Source organism: Leishmania braziliensis, chromosome 27 (genome assembly GCF_000002845.2).
Source record: "Leishmania braziliensis MHOM/BR/75/M2904 complete genome, chromosome 27".
Taxonomy (NCBI): domain Eukaryota; phylum Euglenozoa; class Kinetoplastea; order Trypanosomatida; family Trypanosomatidae; genus Leishmania; species Leishmania braziliensis.
Window position 1 is genome coordinate 930,678 of NC_009319.2, and position 21,097 is coordinate 951,774.

A 21,097-nucleotide genomic window follows, 5' to 3' on the forward strand; every position below is an offset into this window, starting at 1 on the left:
CAACCAACCAAGTCCAGCAACAAGGGAGCAGAACGAGACAATGTCGATGGAGAGACAACGGCACACGCACAGGCTACGATATCCACAGTAACGACTTAGCTTGTCAGCGTGCCCATTCGCCGCCGTGGTACAGGAGGGCAAGCCCCCCACCACACACCCGGCCTGTCTCACACAGGGCCCATCGCGTGGCGCGACGCAGTCGTGGACGCGCGCGCCGCAGCAACGCGCCGGCCCAGCCACCCGAGCACGGCCCCACCAGGGCCACTCCGAGAGGTGGCTCGGCGTCGGCAGGCATAGAAGGGGAGGGGGGCTGCTCGGCCTCCACACACACAGAGAGAGAGCGGGGCCACTGGGCCCTGCAGCACCACGCATTCAGGTGCCTCCCCTCCTCGCCCATCATCAGGAGAAGCAAGAAAGAAAAGCGCGAGAAGGAAAAATGGGCATCGCCATAAGTAGCAAACGACTCTCCCTCGAGAGAGAGGAATCAACGCAATGATGAACCGTGCTCGCGAGCACACATGCAGGAAGACGCTCAAGAGTGCTCTGCTACGCACCTCGCTCGTGCCGAAGATCACCTAAAAGCAAGCAAATGATAAGCAGTGTCAGGCATCCCTACCCCTCTTCCCCTCTCGGACGGAAGGTGAAGTGGAAGGGGGGTGGGCGCTAAAGGATCCGTGAGTGAGTAAGAGATGAGCACCAATCAGAAACGTCAGGTGCTGGGGGAGGGCAAGTGATTGCGCAAAGGAGCTCCAAAACAAACAAGACGCTACGCAGAGGCATCGGCGATGGGAAAACGAGAGGTAATGGGGCGGGCGGAGCGAAATGGAGAAGAAAAGGAGATAGAGCTCAGACGCATACACAGGCAAGTCTCGCAGGTGGTGCCAAGCACGAAGGGCGGGAAGCGCTCGTGCACGCGTGAGCAAAAAATGGTTGGGACCGAAAGGATCGCAACCAAGAGGGATAGGAGAGAGAAGTAAAGTGCAAGAGAGGGGGAGGAAGAGGGGGAAGACTGGCACATTCGGCGTGGAACGAAAAGCCACACCGAAACAGATGCGTGCGAGTGTCCCGCTCAGTTTGTGTGTCTGGGTGAGTCTTCGCCTTCCACACTCTGCCTCGACCCCCTTCGCACATGTCTTCACGCACCACGATAGAGGGGAGTAGGGAACACGAGCAAAACGTACAACAACAAATAGAAGAGAGAAAAGGCGGAAGGGGTGCGGCGAGTTGGCAGTGATGGCTGTTCGCCACACCCGCAGATGCACAGCCATGTGTTCCACCTAGCACACACACACGCGTGCACACGTGGTTCTAAGACCTCAGACTTGCTATTAGCCAGGCCCGTTGCGGCAAGCGAGACGCTGCCGAACAACGTCATCGAACCTGGACCAGACCGGCTCCCATGTCAGCTCATCCCTCGCCTTCTCGAGGACTTCCTCCAGCAGCGACGCCTGCGCGATGCGTGGGCGCCGGCACAGAGTCCCAATCTCGTAAGCCGTCATGTGAAACTCAAGGGCAGCGATCTGCAACAGGCGCGTCGTGCATTGCATCACCTCCGCCGCCGCTTTGGCCGCGTCCCTGTCGTATATAGCAGAGGCGGAGACACGTTCGCGTGATCCGACATGCAACGCTTGAAAGGATACAGTAGAGGAGGACGAGGACGACCAGGCGGAGGGCATTGCATGAGCGGGGGAAGCGGCAGCGTCGTTGCGCACCTCCTCCACCCCAACATCATGGTAGCCAGCGCTTGCCCGACTCGTCGACATATCGTAGGTACGGACAGCGTCCTCTGCGAGGAGCGCTGATCGCACCAGCTCCGCATCTGCCACTGCATCCAGGGAGGCAATGTAGGCCAGATTGCGTGCTGAGAATGGCTTCTTGGCTTGTGGCCACGACAGCCACTCGTAGTCCGGATCGGCGTAGCCGGATGGACATATATAGCTGTGGTCGATGGGGATCAAGTGCGGAACACCGACCTTGGCTGTGGTGAAGGTTGCAGGCACCTCAGGCGATAATCGGGTCACTATCGAAGACACAAAAGGCGACGATGAAGCCCCGTCACTCTCCGCTGCGCTACCTAGACTGGAGCACCGCGGGAGGCATGCCATGCTAGGTCTGCGTCCGTCGCAGCGGTTGCGATAGTTGTGCACAAGTACGTTGCCGCCGTGTCGGTCGCCATTTAGGGTGCGGATGTCGAAGATGGCAAGCGCATGCACCTCGTCGACGTCGAAGTGGCCGGGAAGAATGTCCGCGGCTTCTTCACAGCCGGGCACAAATAACTGCAGACTGCCAATCTGCGGGCGCGTGAATGCTGTTGTTCGAGCGACGCTGCTGTCGCCATCGACAACACCGCTACCTTGCCAATCCATCTCATCTGTGCGATGACCATGAAGGCTGCCGTTTGTGGTAGCAGCGCCATTACCCTCAGCCCAGCTGGCTGCTCTCGCACCCACCCCAGTCCAGTAGACCGACATCACCTCCAGCGTCGGTGGCACCCCGGCGTTGTGTCCGTGATCGAGGCGGTACGCGAGCACCTCACGTCGGCTGCCGCTGCCGGGAGCAAACGTCTCCGTGCGGTCACTTTCGCGATTCGCATGTGGGTTGCTCTCCTGACCGATTTCCTCGTCACATGGCTTGAACACGGCCACCACCGCGCCACTGCTGCCACCGTTGGTCGTGGAAGAAGTCACAGCCACCGATGAGGATGAGGGCGACGGCGACGGCGAAGACGAGACTGGGAGTGACAGCTCTGCAAGTCGCACCATGTACGTCCCACCTGCGCTGTTTCCGTGCAGCTCCAGGCGCAGTAGGGCGTCCCACAGTTGAAAGGCAGCGAGCGCCTGGTGAAACAACTGGGGCTCGTCGGACACTGATGCCCTCTGTAGCAGGACCTCGTTGACACCACGAAGCCGCGGTGCCATGGTCCAGAATTCGTGTGGGCTGCAGCTACTGTCGCCGAGGTATCGGCGCGGACAAAGACACAGCGAGCGGTCTCCGCTCGTGTCACTGACGGGCACGACCCTGTGGTCCTCAAAGTAGGTCGTGTAAGGGGAGAGAAGACCGGTAGATGGCGTTATCGTCAGCGTATTGGTGTACATCAGCAGTCCAGTGCATCGACCGCAATCAGCGCACGCGAGATCAGCGGGGTGTAGGCATTTACAAGAGCGCTGTCGCGCTGGGCTGCTCCTGCATCTCACCACGCTAGGTAGATCGTACGACGAGACGGACGAGGAGGAGACTGGGGAAGGCGGGGTCATTCCCGCTTCGGGGGTCGCAGCTGTGTCTGCACCTGACGAGCCCTTCTCCTGCTCCTGCAGCACATATCTAGCATGCGCGTACGGGCTGCTGCCTCTGCTGCTTCCCCTCGTGCGATCGGTGGTCAGGCCAGCGGTCGTGCGACAGGTCGATGGGCGCAAGGTCGCCGGCATTGTGATGTCGAAGGCGCCTATGCGGTCCCAGTTGCTGCCGCGGTCGTCCCGGTCGTCCTCGCCACTCTCAACGAATGACAACAAGCTCACTTCGCGGGAGCTATAGGAGGAGTGGGGAAGTCCACTGTCCTTGCAGTTGCCAGCGGGTCCAACACATTCAATCACGTTGATGGGGGTGACGTTCGTGCTCGCACCGCCTTCACCAGATCCCGCGACCCTTCTCGGCGTGCAGTTGCCCAGAGTCACTGCCCCGCGGTTTGGCAGGAACAGGTGCGGTAACGTCAGCGGGGACGATGGCACCGATCTGGCTCGCTGTTGCTGAACGCACACGTCGTCAGCGACCTCGACTTGGCGCCACCGCGGCTCCTCTCGCACTTCCTTGAGACTTGTTGTGGCTGGAAGAGACGCTGTTATTGAAGGCTGCACAGCAGCTACAGTTCCTCGTTCTTCGTCCTTCGAAGTCAAAGTCACAGTGGCTTTGGAGGGGACAAACATGGCGTAATTGCAGAGAAACACAAGTGCTGCTGGGGCTGAGACTTTAACTAAGATAAGAGGACGACGGTGACGGTAGGGGTCGAAAGGCGATCAGTGGGAAGAAACGAGCACCTTCCCCATCCCCTGCAATGGCAAGCGAAGCGCAAGACAGGGGTGCACGCGAGGACGATGGGTATTTGGAAAAAAAGGGGAGGTGCGCCAGCCACCACAGCAGTGAAGACGAAAGACGCACAAGATGATGGTAAATGAGTAAAACGAAAAGCAAACCGAGACAAGAGTATGGGGCGCGGCGGACGGCGCACGCTCAGGAAGCAAGGAAAGACGTGGCAGGGTCAACAAACAAACACCGAAAAGAAAAGCAGCACAGCCAAACCTACATGGAGGACCGGCAAGCGATGCACGTCAGGCGCAGTAGCGATGGTGGTGGTGATGAGTGCGACACTGTGGGAGGAGAGGGACTGGGAAAGGGAGAGAGCTAATAAGTTCTTTACACAGCTTTTGGGGGAGATGGAAAAGAGAGTGACCGGAGAAACTCCTTTGATGAGAAGAAAAGGACAATGAAGAAGCTAAACGGACGATCGTGACTGTTACTGTACGTGTAAGGGGCACAATGCAGGCGTGTGCATGCATGTATGCGTGTGCATGTGTGTGTGTGTGTGTGTGTGTCTCCGCACGTCAGTGAATCAGTGAACCAAAAAAAAGCACCACACTGTAAGGTAGACAAAATAAACATCCATCCGAGACACGCACACGCACAGGCTCACATCCGGCACCTGCTCAAGCAAGCAGACACATAAACGCAACACGAGGAGACGCCTCTACACACATCACACACACACACACATAGAAGTGTAGCAGCACCAAAACAAGAAGGCATAAGAGAGCAGAAAAGGTGATAATAGGGAGCACGAGGGGGGAGCGAGCGGAAGGCAACAAGGCAGAGAGAGAAAGAAAGGAGAGATGAAGCGATGAGGATGCACTAGGTAAAACTCTGCACTGCGCATTAGCTATATCATTCCATGTATGTGCGCGTGAGCCCGCTTGTGTGTGTGAGGAAGAGAGAGAGAGAGACGGGGAGGGGGGCAGCAGTGACGTGGAAAGGAAGGCAAACAAAGAGAAAACGAGGGAACGAGGGGGGTCAGATACGAACCAGAAAGGCAGAGCGGATGAACAGAGTATTGATGATGTCGCGGCCTGACAGGCAGGGCTCTCGTGGTGAGAGTGAGAGCGAGAGACGACAAGAGTCAGAGCATGAAAGAGGAAAACGAGAGGAAGGGGCCCGGTGTACTGATGCATGGGTGTGTACAGCTGTATGGAGGTGTTTCCGGCGTAGGGAGAGAGGGTGGGTGGGTATGTGCGGGTGTGTTTTGCGTCGCGGTGTGTCAGTGCGTCAGTCGGGCATTGGTGAGAAGGAAAGCGGAAAACAAGAAGGGATCGCAGAGGGGGGAGGGGAGTCGCATGTAAGAATGAATAAAACAGAAGGAACGAGCCGTGCGGTATGCATGTTTGGGTCGGCGGGTATACATGTGCGCAGAGGGAAAGAATCGAGTTGACTCTTGCAAACACTCACAGATCCGTGTGTCCGGCCTCCCTACCTCGCCTCCTCCTCCATCACGTCGCTGTCACAGCCTGCTTGCGCCTTGGTGATTATTTTTGATGCCTACCGTTGGCGTTGCCCCCCGTAGAATTGTGGACTGTGAGTCAACACGCACCCAAGCATATACACGCACGATTCACCCAACCACCCTTACACACGCACGCGCGACGAAGGGGGCAACGATGCGTCGGTTGGTGTGTGTGTGTGTGGGTGTGTGGGGGGGGGGGGGGGGGGGAGGAGGAGGAGGAGGAGGGGGGGGCGTAAAGTGACAGCTAATCGTATGAGTGCACCTCGTTTGTGCACTATGAGTGCCTCGACAGACAAGACGACGAGCCTCAACTGACAAACGAGGAAAAAAGACTCACCGAGCTGTGCTTCGAGGCACATTTACTGCTCTGAGGCTGCACAGGCGGGAGCTCAACAGGCAAGCATGGGATGGCGCCGCCAAAGCACAGAAGTGCAAGCCGGTATTGGGGTGTACAAGGCGCCAAAGAGAAGGGGGAGCGACAAATCAAATGGCCAAAGCCGCGTGTGCAGTGGCGTGGAAACAAGAAGGAAAGAGAGGCGCGACGTACGTGGACACGGGCGCGCACAAGGAAAAAGAACAAGAGGGGGAGATGAAGTCTACTACGTCCCAAAGCCTTCGCTATCCGCCTCTTCTCGTCGTTGTTGATGCTGCTGCATTTCAGGCATGTAAGACGTGTGTGCGTGTGTGTATCTGCCCGTGTAGATTGCCAGCGAATACTCTGCGAGAAGAAGAGAAATATAAGCAAAACAGTACGATGGCGGGACGAGGAGGGAAGGAGAGAGACCCGCGGCGATGGAAAGGGGGATATATGTGGAGAGAGAGGGGGGAGCGGAAAGGCACAGAGCACGCACTGAGAAGAGAAGCGAAGGACTTCAGCGCGGGATGAATGCATGGGCTTGCTTTTCAACTTCCAGGCGCACGCGCCCCACCTGTTCAACGCTCCTCGATAGCAACCCCTCTCTCTTTGCCCCTCCCCCTTCCCCATTCCCTCTCTGTATCGTTCCCGCCCCCCTCCCTCCTCACCTAGTCCTTTCAATCTCCTCTTCTACTGAATCTTCTTCGTCTGCCGAAGATCGTACTGCTGACGCATCCACTCCCAGCTCTCCTTGGTGCCACCGCCATCGTTCATCAGCGCCAGCAACGACGCGGCGCACATGAACAGGAGTCCATACCTGTAGATGTTGGACTGATATGACGCCCACCGCATATCCTCTTCTGTCTCTTTCCTTTTTGGAGGTTTCTCTTCGCCGCCCCAGCAGACAAAGACGCAATCAACGGAAAAGACTTTTGGGCGATGGAGGAGAGAACGTTCGTGTCGGCGACAGTGGTGTTAACCTAAACAAGAGCGAGTGAATGGGGTCAGCTTCTCCGTATCAGAGCATCAGAGAGGTGGGGATGGGGGAGGGGGAGGGGGGCAAATGGGAAAGGGAGGTAACGAGTAACGGAGGAGAGAAGTGAGTGCGGCGAAGCTCAAACTAAGAGTGTGTGCGTGCTTGAGTCCTTTTCGTCTGACGTCTTGACGTGAAGCAGCAAGAGAATGAGGCCTGACAACGATGGCGGGTGCGAGATAGCTGTGCTGTGTACTAGCCCCTTGTATGCGAGCGAGCGAGTGTGTGTGTTTGTGTACTGTGGAGGTCCGCTTTAAGACGGGTTCCTTTGGGGGTACACAATGTAGAACGCGCGTGGACCCGTGCGTCCACCAAAGGAGTGGCGGCAAAGTGATGAGACGACAACAACAGCAGCAGCACCGAGTGCGTTTGGGTAAGACCCACACAACCAGACGCGCATGCACGAAGGCGGTTGTGCCCCCCAGGCGAGTTACCCGTACAAGAGGAGATTTCAGAGAGAGGCACGAGGGAGTGTAGGTATGCGGGGAAGTAACAGAGAGCCGCGGAGAAAACGTGCCGGACGCATCGAGGAATGGGGCTGGTGCCTTTTGCGCTTTGGGGGGGGGGGGGGGGGGGGTAGTAGCAGTGAGACGACGCATCCCGCATCGGCTGCCACCGTGCACACCGCAGCCTCCCCGAACAGTCACGCACACGCATGCACACAGCTGAGGCACCAGCGAAAACATAACAAGAAGCCGAAGTGTCTCCTCCTCACCTAACAGCTGTGCTGTGTCCTTTGGGGGCACCCTCAGCGAGACACATCCGTCAGAGAAGGAAAAGAGTAAAAAAGCAGGAGAACATCGCATCGCACTGCCAGCGCCCCACAGTGGGTGAGGCGTGTCCTCCCGCTGTCTCTGCCGTGGACGTCATTTCGTGGCGAAATGCGTGCGAGACGCTTCACAGTTGTTTCTTTGCTTTTTTTTTCCCCGGCTGTGCGTGTGGGGGTGTCTTTGCTCTCACTCGCCGTCAGTTCCGCCCCCACCACCACCACGACCATCCCTCACTTCTACTCATGCTCGCCCCTTCCTCCCCTCCCTCTTGCACGGGCGTACACCCGAGCAGACAGACAGACAAACAGAGAGAGAGAGAGAGAGAGAGAGCAGACACGTAAGAGGAAGAGGAAGGAGAAATAAAGTAGCACCGATGAGAAGCACACGGGCAATCAACGGACCAGCAGCAGCAGCAACAACAACACTTACCGAATCACCCACATGCCAGACATTCAAAAACTGCGTGGTGTCACTCGGGTTGATGAGGAACGGGGGGAGGAAAGGTGAGGAACAGAGAAGTAGACGAGTCGAGGAGGCGCAAGTTATAACAGACACACACACACGCACACCTACACGCCATCATCCGTCGTCGCGTGACAGTAGTCGATTCGCCTCCATCACCTGCGCCTCCATTTTGCGCTCTCCTGCGCGAACCCCCACATCAGGGAATCGACGCAGGTACAGCACGTCGCCAACACCCAGCGGCTCCAGCGCGCGCAGGGCAAAAAAGCCGCCGCCCTCCAGCAGAGCCGGGTCCATCAACTCGTGCTCCACGCTAATCCTCCGCGATACCCCTTGTGCTGCGTGCGTCCTCTGGGTCACAATCAGCTCTTCCTTGCTCTTGTCGAAGAAGGGGATCAGCAGCTCTTCACATTGCACCCGAAGTGCTGCCACGTCTGAGTAGGGGAAGTACTCGAGGACCGTGTTGTGCGAGCCGTCCTCCAGCTGCGGAACGGCGTCGACGAGGGGGACGAGGGTCGGGACGCACATCTCGCTCGACTTAGCCTTGAAGAAGTTCGTGCCGGGAATAAACGCCTCCACAGCAGCAGCCTCAATGGGCTGTGAGCGGAGGTGCACGCACGCCAGCCCGCGAAAAAAGTTCTCCAGGAACACCTCTGGGTCTTCGCAGGCGTCTGTCGCCATCTCGGAGAGATAGTGATCCAGCACGCCGCTCTCCTCCTCGCGCTCCTTGCCCATGCCGTTCGAGATGCCGTCACGGCCGCGCGTGTCCTCGAAGAGGTACTGCACGTACGGTGTGTATGCGGACTCCTCAAGGGAGACGATGCGTGTCATCCAACCGGCCTGCGCGAACTCGTACGTGCAGGCGCTCCGCATGAAGGGCAGGCGCTCGTTGTAGTTCATCCAGTTCAGCTGCAGCGGAAACGCTGTGGATGGGCAGTCGTACATCTCCTTCGCAACCGTCAAAAAGTTAAAACACGCGGAGAGGGGACTGGTGATGATGGCCTGCCCCGGCAAGATCGGTTTCGAGACCCGCAGGCACCGCGCGAAGTGAATCGTCGACGTCATCTTCACGTTACCGTACGCGCGCACCTGCCGCTCGCGACACCACTGGTTAAAGCTCTGCATGGTCTCCTTCTTGTAAAGCCACGTCCCCACCTCCGTCACGAGGCGTGGTTTGCGCGTGGTGTCGCGGTGGATGGGGAAGCCCCCACCCATGGCATTGCTCGCCGTCCGAAATGTACGACGCATGGCAATGAGGAAAATAGAATACAGGGGAGGGGGGAGGGGCGTACTTGAAGGCTGATCAGCCGTCGCCTCTCCTCGTTTCGTCCTCCCTTTCCCCTTCCGTTCTGCGTCAGCACACGGGCTGCACAGATATGTTTTTCCCTTTCGCTCCCATGAGCATGTGTGTGGATGTGTGTGTGTGTGTGTGGGTGGGTGGGTGGGTGGGTAAGAGTGTGCGCACGTGTGGAGAGGAAAGGGGCAGGAGCGTGGGTAGGTGGAGCGAGGTGTTTAACGTATCGACGTGAGACACACACCATCACAGTACGAAATTGTAGTAAATGAAAAGAAGGGAGGAAAGAAAGGAGAACGGTAAGGGGCAGTGGAAAGAGGGGACGCCGGGGCGAGTACGTTGTCGCATGTATGTGCGTAGGTGCGCGGGTTGGTGTCGGCAGAGTGAGAGTCACGCAGGTGTACGCGCACTCACACGCACCGTTCATCGGACTCCACAGAGTAGATGCGAGGGAGGAAAGGGAAGGAAAAAAAAGGCGGCGCCGACGCGGATGCGCCACATCAGCCGCGTCATCCTCAGTCGCTAAGTGATGAGCCCCGCCGACAAATTTCTCGGTGACTACAAACGCCTGCATGAGGTAAGCAGGAGCGCTTTTCTTCCCTCGACGCAACTGCAAAACAGACTAACTCGCTGTCGTTTGCTACGGCCTCTCCTCCGTCGTTCCCACAGCGTCGACCATCACCTTGTCGTTCGCTTGGTGTTGAATGAAGGGGGACTGAGGGGTGGAGAAAAGGCTGACTGAAGTGTGCGCAATACAGAGAAAACACACACAATCGCACTTGAACCAGCTCCCATGATGGAGCGAGGGAGAGGGGGAAACAAGAAGAGGTATGGTGCACCTACACAGAGAGAGAGAGAGAGCCTATACATACATGCAGAACCGCACTCCATCAGCGCCACACTTGAGGGACAGGGGGGAGGCGGACACAGAGGAGAGTCGCACCGAAGAGAGAGAGTGAGAGAGAGAAGAAAAGAAGAGGGCGGTGATGACCCCAGCACGCCGGCAGCAAAGGCGAGAACAAAAAGGAAACAAACGAAGGCGACGAGGACGTGAACATCACGAGACATGTCAAACCAGACGGTGTGCGTGGGTGTGCGTGCGTGGGATGGGGTGGGGTGGGGTGGAGTGTGGCGGAAGCAACACAGAGTCATACATCAAAGAACAAAAGAGAACGGGAGAAAATAAAACCACAAAGACTGAGAGAGAGAGAGAGAGAGAGAAAAGAGGATGGGAATCACAGAGCGGCCGAAAAGAGGGAGGGAAGGAGAAGGATAGCGCTCGAGTGAGAACGGGGACATAGGCGTACACACAGCCCACCACGTGAAAGGAGGAAGAGAGAGGCATACACACGCAAGGAATGACAGAGGTGAGCGTGCCTGCATGACACACACCTGAATGTGATCCCCCCTTCCCGTACGATCGCTCTCGATCCCTTTCTCGACCACACTCGCGTGCAAGCTTGAATGTGTATACGTGTGTGCGTACTCCAGAGGCAATAGTCGGCTGCAGTTCTACTGCGTGGTGGCAAAGGGGTCTACGGGTGGAAGGCGCACACTTGCCATCGCTGCCGCCGTAGAGGTCGGCAGCCCAGCGAGGGAGCGCTCTAACTTCTCTATGTACGCCCGCAGCATACGTAGCTCACGGCTGTTCACTTCGATCTCTGACTGTGGTATCGACGGTTGTTGGCCGGAGTTGCCACCGTCGCCGCCGCGCCGATGCATCCCTGTGTCGCTGCGGGTGCTCTCTGATTCGATGGGGGCAAACTGAATTAAGCGTCCCACGGTATCCGCAGCGGCGGAGTCCGATGTGTCAGTGGTGCCCGCGTCCGCCACGCCGTTGCGCTCCGCTCTGGTGCGGCCTGCCCCACCACCACCCGTGCGCCGTTGCAGTTGATACTGTTGCTGTTGCTTCGACACTGTATCGGCCGCCACTCGTGCGCGCAGGTGATCCATTTCGCTGCGTAGCGAGTGGATTTCGCGAATGAGTGACAAGTTCTCCGTCATCATCGCCGAAACCTCCCTCTTGTGCCGCTTCTGGTCAGACCTAAGCTTGCGTCGGAGGGCGTCGACGGAGGTAGAGAGGTACTCGAGCTGGGACTGCAGCTCATTCTTCACATTCGGGTCCGCCGGTGCAATCTGCTTAACATCGCGCGGTGCGACGTGCACCTCATAGAGCTGCGCGACAGCGACAGCCAAAGCTGCTGGGTCCTGTAGCTGATGGGCAAGCTCCCCAATGTCACGCTCAGCTCGCGAGCGGTAGGTCTCCAACCCTTGCAGCTCCCGCAACCGAGCCTGCAGCATGCGCTGCTGCTCCGCAATGTCCTTCTTCAGCTCCTCCGTGTTCTGGCGCAGGGTGAGGTTGCTGGTGTACTGCGCCTCGAGGTTTGCGTTTTGTTGCTTCGTCTCCACGTTCAGCTCAGCGATTTCGCGCTGCTTCGGCTCGATCTGCCCCTTCAGCTCACGGATTTGGTGGTCAAGCACGTACTTGTGCTTCTCCAGCTCCTGGTTATGCTTCTTGAGGTTGTAGATGATCTTCTCCTTCTTTTCCGTGATGCTGTCGCGTTCATCGATGTCCTGGTGCAGCTGTGCCACCTGCTGCGTTAGGTCCGTCAGCCGGCTCTGCAGAGCTGCCTTGGCACCGTCGAGCAGCTGAAGCTCGTTTGTGCGCACCTCAATCTCGCGCTCCAGCCGCACCGCGCTCTTCCGCATAACGGCCCCCTCACCCTTCAAGTGCAGGAATCGCTCTCGTAAACACTGCAGGGTCGCTTGCAGCTTCTGAAAGACCGCCTGCGACTCCGAGTCCGTGTCCAACTCCAGCTGGTGGAGGGTGACGCGGTTTGTCTCTTGGCTTTGCTCCAGCTGGTGGGGCAGCTTGCGCACAGCCTCGGTGCGCTGCCTCAGCACGTCCTGGAAGTGTGCCTCATCCTCGGCGCGGCTCTGGGCCAGGCTGGCACGTAGCGCCTCGAGCTCCGCCGCGTTCGCCACCTTCGCCGTCTCGAGGCGGTGCTGCAGCACGCCGCACTCGTCGGCGAGGGTGTCGACTTCCCTCTGGCGCTGCACCTCCACGTTCTCTAGCGTCTGCGCCGCATCCCGCGCCTTCTCGTTCTTGGAGTCCAGAAAAGTCTGCTCCTGATCTACCTTGGCACGCTGGAGGGCATCGTACTCCGCAGCCAGGGCGATGGCGTTCCGCTGAAGCTCCTCCGACCGCTCACGGGTGCGAGTGCCCTGCTCGTGCGCGCGACGCTTGTCCTCGCTTTCCATGTCTGTCTTCAGCTTTTCAATGTACTGCTGCAGACTCTCAATCTCGACGCGCTGCTCCTCCATCTCCTGTCTCGTTACGAGCACCTCCTCGGTGCCGTTCGTGTTGCGGCGGCTCGCCGGGTCGTTGTGTTGAGCAGTAAGGACGGTCGCCCCCGCACCAGTGGACTTCACCGTGTCCTTCTCCGCGAAAACCTCCCACATGATGACGCTGCCGTCCGCGCTGGCGGTGAAGAGCGTCCTCTCATCAAAGGACAGTGCCATGCGGGTCACCGGCAGCGCGTGCGCGGCAATCGGAGCCTCCTGGATCCCGGCCTGAAGTGGAAACGTCATGGCCTTCACGGAGCCGTCCTCTGCGCCGGCGACCAGCACGCGCTGGTGCGGTGCCACTATGAGGCGCGTCAGGGCCGTTTCAGTGAACTCGTAGTCGCCGACGCTGTTGCCCAGGGCGCTGCAAACACCACCACCACCCGCAGACGTCGCCGCCATGGCACCCGCGCCACCCAGCGCGCCTGGGCCACCCGCTGCGCCACCTTTGACAGTTCCTACGTTGATGGTGCCGAGGCTCTGCCGATCAATCTCGCGCAGCAGAACCTTCCACGACACGTCAAGTGCCGTCGCCGGCGTAGGTGCTGCCACCGCCCAGACACTTCGGTCATCGGACGCGACTGCGACATACTGGAAGCGCTTATCGGTGTGCTCCGTCTGCTTCCGCATCTCCGACATGTTCCAGTCCATGATCATGCCGTCTGAGGAGCACGTCACGACGCGGTTGTCTGTCGGGTACGCCGTTGTAGAGCACCACTGGAAGTCTTTGATGCGCTGCAGGTGGCCGCGCAGCTGCCCTTGCAGCTCGCACGTGTTTGCGTCTATGATGCAGACAAGGTTATGGTGCACAATGGAGATGAGTTGACCGCCCTTCGAGAAGGCAACGTCGGAGGCGTTGCGCAGGTTGATCGTGCGGCGCTCACGCAACGAACTCCACAGAACACTCATGATGCGCACCTTGTCAGGGAAGCAGATGACTGCCATGAGGCCATCGGGGTGGATCGCTACGGCGCCAGGCTCCTGTGCGAAGAACTGGCACATGAGCAACTTCCCCGTCTGCGTGCTCCAGATACGAATGCTGTGGTCACTGCCGGATGTGATGAGAAACGGCTTGCGCACACTGCAGTCCATCCCGGTCACGCGGCCGCAGTGGGTGAAGGGGTAAAGAGGGTGGAAGAGCACACCGCGGGTCGACACGTGCCCAGGTGTGGCCGCCAACGATGCCCACCCGAGCCCGCCACCGCCGTGCTCAAGGGGAGAGGAAAGCTGGGGGAGCAGCAGCGGTGCCTCACCGCCGCCTACGACACCAGCGAAGAGAGGGGTCGCTGTGGATATGTTCGACGTGTGGAACATTGCCTCGCGCGCCGGCCAGTCCTGCTTGAAGTTAAGCCCGTACAACCTACCGGATGCCATGAGAACCGCCAGGCACTCTTCAGCCTGATCGAGGGCCAAGGCCGACACGCTGTACCGTTGTGCATCCCCGCCCAGGGCTTGGCCAGCACTATCAACGCCGCTCTTGTAGACGCTTATGTCGTCAGCTGCTCCGCGCTGTCCTCGCCGCCCAGCAGCGGCCGCTGTGGCCACCTTCGCGCTGGCACCCTTCGTGCCGACTTGATCGCGGAGCTGGAAGAGACGGCCGGTGCATCTCTTGCCACCGCTCCCCGCGTCTGCAGTATTCGTTGCTGCCCCCAACAGTGGCGCAGCGGTGGTGTCTGTGATTGTCGTCAGCGCTGAAGCGGCCAAGTTCTGTCCGGTAGATGCCTGCTGCAGCGCGTGTGGCAAGCGCTGTTGCGGCAGCTCACCAGCTTCGTAGGCGGGTACCTCTAGTCGGCAGACAAACTTGTAGCCAGTCGCGTCGCCTGCAGCGATCTCGCCGCCCAGTCCATCCACGTCGCCGCCGGCGGCAGTGGCATTGCCGTCTCCCTGAAAAATGAGAACATTGCCGTGATTCGTTCCGGCAATGAACCCGCTGTGGTGTCGCGCCTGCTGATGCTGCTGCTGATTTGTGGGGACAATGCACGTCACCACATCCACCGCTGCGGGGACAGCCACCCCCTCCAGGAGGGGATCAGAAACTGTGCCTCGCAGTTCCGACGGTGACAATGACGGCATCTCAATCGCACTCAAGTACCGCCCGTCCTGGATCAGTAGAAGGCGCCCACTGTGAGTCGCGACGACGACGTTGTGCTCGGTGACCCAGAGGTGCGTCGAAAAGCTCTCGAACTGCTCGCGCGGCACGCCTGTACTGGGCTGCGGCTGCAGGAGACCCTCGGTGTACCGGTAGAAGCGAAAGAAACCAATACCTGCCACGGTCACCAACAGTGGATCAAGGGGGCAGATACCGATGCTTGTGACTACCTGCGGCGGTGTACGCGATGTCTCAAGGGTGCTGCGCGCCACCGTGCTGGCAGCTGCCCTCAGAGACTGTGTGTCCCCTTCCCGACGAGTGGAATCACTATCGATGCGAGTTGCGTTGCCCCCCGACGCGCCGCATAGCTTCGACCCCTGTACCTGCACATTTGCTGAGTACAGCTGCCTCACTGACACGGACGCCAGCGGCTGCGAGCGCTCCCAGTTCCAGTAGTGCAAATTCCATCCTGGGGCACCGCCCTGGGTGACAAGGTGGCGCCCATCACTGCTGAAGCTGAGGGCCACATACTTATTGCTATCCAGGTCCGTTACACTCAGCACTTTGCGGCGCTTGCGAGTCACGGTGTCTATGATCTGAACCTGTGGATGCGGGCCGCCCTCAGCGATCGCCATGAACTTCTTATTTGCACTCATCGCAATGGCTGTGATAGCCGAGCTCTGGTATGCCGCCTCGAGGAAGCGCTGGGTGCACGAGTTCGGCTGTTGCAGCACAACAGTCTTGCCGACCGGGTAGACCAGTGAGCCGTCATCGAGCCAGTGCAAGCAGCTCTTCCCGTCATGGTTCGTGCCGAATACGTAGCGCTTCACCAGCGCACGCCTCGAGTCCATGATGCCCCTGCGTTACCTGTGGCCCGTCTGCTGTGTCAAACGCCCGCCTCCCTCGTGGGTTGAGGCGCGCCGTCTGTCCTCACACAAAAACTCTGCGTCGGCGTTTCAGCGCTCCAAGAGACAGTAAACGTAGGTATGCCCGCTGCCAACCAAGGGGTTCGCACTGCAGGCTGCCTCCTCTCAGCTGGGGTGCCCTACAGCCGATCCCCGCAGCGGCACGCGCCCTTATACACGCACACGACACACGTGCGCACAGAGAGCGAGAGAGAGACAGGGGGAAAAGGGGGAGGGGACGCAAATGGGTGGAAAGCGGCCGTGAGTGCCGCTCTCTAGACCCACAGTCGCTGGAGAGAACAGGGGTGGGGTGGGGTGGGGTGGGGTGGGGAGGGGAGGGGGGGCGAATCGGAAAAACGCGCAGACAAACACACAGAGGAGATGGCTGCGGTCGTCGTCTTATGAATACGTACACAAACCGCGCAGCGCCCTAAGACTGGGGCTGTAGAGTGGCGTCCAGACAGGGGAAAGGGAAGGAGAAAGTGAGAAGCAAAGGAGAAGGTAGGAAGCTGCACAGAGAGCGAGAGAGCAGACGCCCGATGACTTGCGGGCTGACGCGCGCTCATGAGTGGGGGGGGGGAATAAGGGCACAAGGGCGAAGGGGGAGTGATTGGTCCAGTACTTTGTCACGACGACAACAACGTGCGTTTCCTTTGCTTGTGCTTCCAGCTTACCGTGATCACTTCGCCACATCACCTTCACCTGTAGTGCGGTAAAAGACACACGCACACAAAACTGTCGTGCAACAAGGCAGACGGAGGCACAGACACACGCGGCATTTCCACAGGCCACCCCACCCCACCCCTCAAAGAGTCACCGCCTGTGACAGCGTGCGCGCGTGTTCAAGTCCGTCTAGTAAAAGACTACAGGGAGGTCCCTGAAGTAGACATAAAACAGCACCCATCGTCACGCGTCAGCATAGCTAGCAGCAGCAACGCGTACCTCTCCTACACAGCTATCAGCACCGCCAAGATAATCGTCGCCACCCCCCCCCCGGTCCTGCTCCTGGCGGAGACCCATGCTTGTCTTGTACACTTGGCCCAACGACCTTCGACAACAGATGATCAAGTGGCGTCGGACTTGGCCTTGTACTTATCACCGATAAAGTAAAATACACCTCGCGCGATTTCTTCCGGCAGCTGCCGAATTGCAAGGTGGCACGGAATCTCCTTAATCGCTCTATTGCGCACTTTGTGGTTCGCGAGGTACTCCGGCACAGACATGCCGCTCGTCTCAAGGTCTTGCACAATATTCTTGATCGTCCGCAGGGCGTGGTCGTTCGCGGGGTAGTCCTGGCCAGTGTCCATGTACTCGCCGCGGATGAAGTCGTCTACGAGGATGGCGTTCCCGTTGCAGTTGCGCACTGAAAGGGGGCGGTTTTCGATGATAAGGGTGTTCTCCAGCGGCCGCTTCAGCCACAAGATGTTCTTCTCGTAGTAGTTGTCGTGTGTGAACCACTCCCTGCCGCGCGCGAGGTATTGCGACACGCGCACCCCCGTCGGATCGATTACGCCGAGCACCTGCCGCATGTACCGCTCGCTCGAGGCGGACCACAGCACCACCTCCGCATCGATAGAGGTGAGGTAGTCAAGCAGTTCCGCCAAATAGGGGCGGGGAACGAGCCCGGCCTTTAGACGGAACGCCTTGTCGCCGTAGGATACGATAGTCTCGTCAACGTCGAGCACGATAGTTAGACGGCTGCGGTACTGCTTTTTCCGCGGCCCCAGCAAGCCGCTCTCCTCACGCTGTAAGTTTTGCATCTGCCAGAGCTTCGCCGTGGCAGCCATCATGAGGACGATGATGGTGAAGATGTAGTACCGCACGCCTCGATCGGCCAGCATGCGCTGCCAGTATTCGCGAAAGCGCTTGGCGCCATAGAAACGGTCGTCCGTGTAGCCGTCCCATGCGTTCTCCTTGTTAGCGTACATATGCACGCCCTCCTGGCGGCCGGCGCTGCTGGCCGTCCCAAGCGCCCCAGCAGCCACCTCCGCGTACGATTTCTTCCGCGCCGTCGAGGATGACGCCGAAAGCGATTCAGACGGACTTGCAGCTCCTCGGCCACCAGCAGAGACGGTGTAGTGCGACTGGCGGTGCAGCGCCATCCTCTGAAACAAGTCACGCGGGGCGGAGCCGCCATCACCGAAGCGCGGCTTCGCGCCAGAGACGTCGCCAGAGCGGTCTGGGGGACCAAAAGGTGTCCAGCTGCCAAAGGAGACGAGCAACACACAGGAGCGGCGGTACATGGCGAGTTTCGGCTTGACTGCACGGTGAGCTTGTGTGCTAACTTGTGCAGGAGAAAGAAATGAAGAAGAGTGGTGAACAGGCACGGCGATACCACGAACACCGATTGCGAAGGCTGAGGCACAGGAAAAGGGGGGGTTGACCTATGAAACTGTGAAACACTTGGCGTCGATCTGTGCGCGAGTCTCGGTGTGTGGGGGTGTAGGAGTGATATGATGTCGATCCTAGTGGCACCCACTTGTTCTCTCAGCAGCACTGCCGCCTCCTCTCTCCCTCACCAAGGGGAAGAAGAGAACGGGAGAAATGCGGCCACCCGAAGGGAGGATATCAGGCGAAGACAGACACACGAACACCCACGCGTGCTAAGTGTCACGCCTACAGTACATGTAAGGAATGCCCAGATAGGGTAGCGGAAGGGTTCCCGGTGAGGTTCTTCCACCAACGTTGCTGCTGCCTCTCTGCCCTGTGGAAGGAGCACAACTCTGCGTGGCTGCAGAGAGGGGGATCAAAGCGAAGGTAGTGCAAGAGAAAACACATTGAAAGAGGGGAGGGAGAAGGTGGTGACAAAATCGCAGCGTGCGGTCTGCAAGGAGGGAAGGCAACATGGAGTGTCTGTGTGGGTGTGTGTGAGAGAGAGAGACACACACACACACACAGAGAGAGAGAGAGAAAGCAAAGCAGAGTAACAGTAGGCCCGTTGAGGGGACGTTTGGCATGGCCCTGTCCGGCCTGCCTCCCCTTGCCCGTCCCTGCCCGTTGCCACCGCCTATCCGGCGCAAAGACACGCCCTCATCCCCTTTTGACACCGGAACAACGGTGACATCGCTGCAATACCCATGAAGACGTGGATGGGGTGTGAGTAGGAGTGAGGGAAAGGAAGAGGGAGCGGAGAAAGTGCCCAGAAGCTATGTCGTCTCCCTCCTCTCTGAGCCACTTCCCCCCCTCCCTCTTCCCTACACCCACTACCCTACAAATCGTTTGCTCTACGTATAGGGGTCACGTTCATATGCCCATCGTCTTCACCGCAGCTATACAGAGAGACCGAAGAAGACTAGTGTCTGATATCAGCACGCATACACCCTCGACCCCACACCCGCAGGGGCTTCCCCTAAGCCTGTGTCCGACATGCCACTCACCTGCTATATTAGGCCGCGCCTCGCAGAGCTTCCGACACATTAGCCTCGTGCGATGCATCTGCCTGCCCTCTCCACAGCTTCCCTCACCATGCGTTCACCACCCAACGCGAGAAGAGGAAGAGGGGTAAGAAATATGTGGCTCACGCGTGTTTCTTCGACTTCGTCGATGACGAAAATGCTGCTGCCACATTGCGTGCCGCAGTTTGCCTCCACCATCGGTACGCCACGTACACTGTTGTCACGTTCACCACATAAGTCAAGCAGCACACTATGCACAGGTCATGCAGGATTACGGTGAGAATAAAGGCGAAGCACACCGTGACCAGGATGCCCGGCGCGCTGATGATCAAGATCAGTGTCGGATGCCAGCAACAGAGCATCTCTACCATATAGTAGATCATCGCGACGAGCGCGTTGGGGACCTTTGGAAGGCCAAATAGGTGGGTGGTGGAGCTGAACTCAGAGGAGAAGACCTCCGTGCATGAGAAAGGCCCGATATCGCAGTAGGCACGGTACGGGACGCCAAGCTGCTTCGCCCGCTCCACATGCACCTCGACCGAGTAGGCGTAGCTCGACAAAAGAAAGCCGGCCAGGCACAGCCCCATCAATGTCAGGTTAAACTGGACCATTTGAGTTTCCTCTTGAACCTCACCAACACCCACCCGCGCGTGTGTGTACGGCGTGTGCTGTGGAAAGGGAGTAGGGAGTCGGTGGAAGCTATCACACACGTGTATGTGTATCGGTGTGCACCGTGGAGGGAGAGGGAGAGGGAGAGAGGCGTTAACCAACACAATACAACAGAAAGGTCGTAAGGAATCACAGCGGAAAGAAGCGTCCAAGGATGGGGTGGAGGAAATGAAAGAGGATGAGACACTTGTGCGATACACAGGGGGACACAACACGCACACAATGCATCACGACGTACCCACTTGGTACAAGAGCCTCGCGTGAATCACCGCGAGATGCACTACAGCAGTAAAAGCGCTACGCCCCCCTCCCCTCCTTCCTGTCGCTTTCTCCTCCAAAGCGAGCCCTTGTCTCTTCTAGCCTTCACTCAACATCTCATGTGTGTGTGTTCGCCTGGCCCGTCGCTAGTTCGACTCTTATGCCTACTCGTCGCCCTCGAGCTTGAGTGTGTGGACAATGCGCTCCCGCAGCAGGTTCGCGTCGAGGGCGCCGTCCTCTGTCGCACACCCCTCAAAGCCAACAATTCGATCAATGCACACGTCGTTCAGGAAGATCACACAGTGCGGCAGCGTCGTCACGTGCAGCCGCTCCACCAGGAAGGGTGAGCGCTCGGCGTCGATCTTCACAAACTTCACGGGTAGCAGGGTGCGTGACAGCTCCGACAGGTAGCGGTCCATCACCTTGCAGGTCTCAAAGTCTTTGTGGTAGAAGTGCACGCACACCCGTTCGCTTCCACCCTTCTCGCGCACGACGATGTTGAAGAAGTCATCTTGTGAGATTTCGCGGTACTCTCCGTGCTGCTTGCTGCGCCACTCTGCCTGCTTCTCTTGATTGGTTCGCATGTGCTGCAGACGCATCCGGCGAAGCTCCATCAGCTCAGCATCCTCGTCGTCGTCCTCGGCATCCGCCGCATTGCCACGCTCCACCCTCTCTGCGTGCTTCTCCGAAGCTGGGTCATACGCTGGGACACCGTTGTCGCGTACGGCTTCCTCAACCGGGCGACGATGCGTCGGGATGACGTCGTTCATGTCACGGCTCTGGCGATACGCCTTCGAATTCATCTGCTCTATAGTGGCGGTAAGGTTCTCATTGGCCTTGAAGTTGCTGGCCTCGTTCACCACGCCGCTCGATTTGCCAGAGCCTAGCATGATGCCGCTCTGTGTGCCTGTATGTGTCGAAGAAGGTATCTCGGTACTTGAGAAGCACACGCTCGCAGCTGTGAATGCGGGTGTGGA

General features: G+C 58.7%; 7 protein-coding genes across 7 annotated transcripts; all 7 read right to left on the reverse strand.

The window, feature by feature from the left end:
• Nucleotides 1–1,328: 1,328 nt before the first annotated feature.
• Nucleotides 1,329–3,920, reverse strand: LBRM_27_2320 (hypothetical protein, unknown function; the record flags this gene model as incomplete). The annotated part of the gene is made up of 1 exon (XM_001565935.1): nucleotides 1,329–3,920. One exon carries the CDS (start codon nucleotides 3,918–3,920, stop codon nucleotides 1,329–1,331), a length of 2,592 nt encoding a protein of 863 aa, XP_001565985.1.
• Nucleotides 3,921–6,590: 2,670 nt separating this feature from the next.
• Nucleotides 6,591–6,752, reverse strand: LBRM_27_2330 (conserved hypothetical protein; the record flags this gene model as incomplete). The annotated part of the gene is made up of 1 exon (XM_001565936.1): nucleotides 6,591–6,752. One exon carries the CDS (start codon nucleotides 6,750–6,752, stop codon nucleotides 6,591–6,593), a length of 162 nt encoding a protein of 53 aa, XP_001565986.1.
• Nucleotides 6,753–8,282: 1,530 nt separating this feature from the next.
• LBRM_27_2340 (conserved hypothetical protein) lies at nucleotides 8,283–9,413 on the reverse strand (the record flags this gene model as incomplete). The annotated part of the gene is made up of 1 exon (XM_001565937.2): nucleotides 8,283–9,413. One exon carries the CDS (start codon nucleotides 9,411–9,413, stop codon nucleotides 8,283–8,285), a length of 1,131 nt encoding a protein of 376 aa, XP_001565987.2.
• Nucleotides 9,414–10,971: 1,558 nt separating this feature from the next.
• Nucleotides 10,972–15,744, reverse strand: LBRM_27_2350 (conserved hypothetical protein; the record flags this gene model as incomplete). The annotated part of the gene is made up of 1 exon (XM_001565938.2): nucleotides 10,972–15,744. One exon carries the CDS (start codon nucleotides 15,742–15,744, stop codon nucleotides 10,972–10,974), a length of 4,773 nt encoding a protein of 1,590 aa, XP_001565988.2.
• A 1,118-nt stretch (nucleotides 15,745–16,862) lies between these two features.
• LBRM_27_2360 (conserved hypothetical protein) lies at nucleotides 16,863–17,726 on the reverse strand (the record flags this gene model as incomplete). Its single annotated transcript, XM_001565939.1, has 1 exon — nucleotides 16,863–17,726. The coding sequence occupies one exon, from the start codon at nucleotides 17,724–17,726 to the stop codon at nucleotides 16,863–16,865; it is 864 nt and encodes a 287-aa protein (XP_001565989.1).
• A 1,589-nt stretch (nucleotides 17,727–19,315) lies between these two features.
• LBRM_27_2370 (conserved hypothetical protein) lies at nucleotides 19,316–19,804 on the reverse strand (the record flags this gene model as incomplete). The annotated part of the gene is made up of 1 exon (XM_001565940.1): nucleotides 19,316–19,804. The coding sequence occupies one exon, from the start codon at nucleotides 19,802–19,804 to the stop codon at nucleotides 19,316–19,318; it is 489 nt and encodes a 162-aa protein (XP_001565990.1).
• Nucleotides 19,805–20,284: 480 nt separating this feature from the next.
• Nucleotides 20,285–21,010, reverse strand: LBRM_27_2380 (conserved hypothetical protein; the record flags this gene model as incomplete). The annotated part of the gene is made up of 1 exon (XM_001565941.2): nucleotides 20,285–21,010. One exon carries the CDS (start codon nucleotides 21,008–21,010, stop codon nucleotides 20,285–20,287), a length of 726 nt encoding a protein of 241 aa, XP_001565991.2.
• Nucleotides 21,011–21,097: the final 87 nt, after the last annotated feature.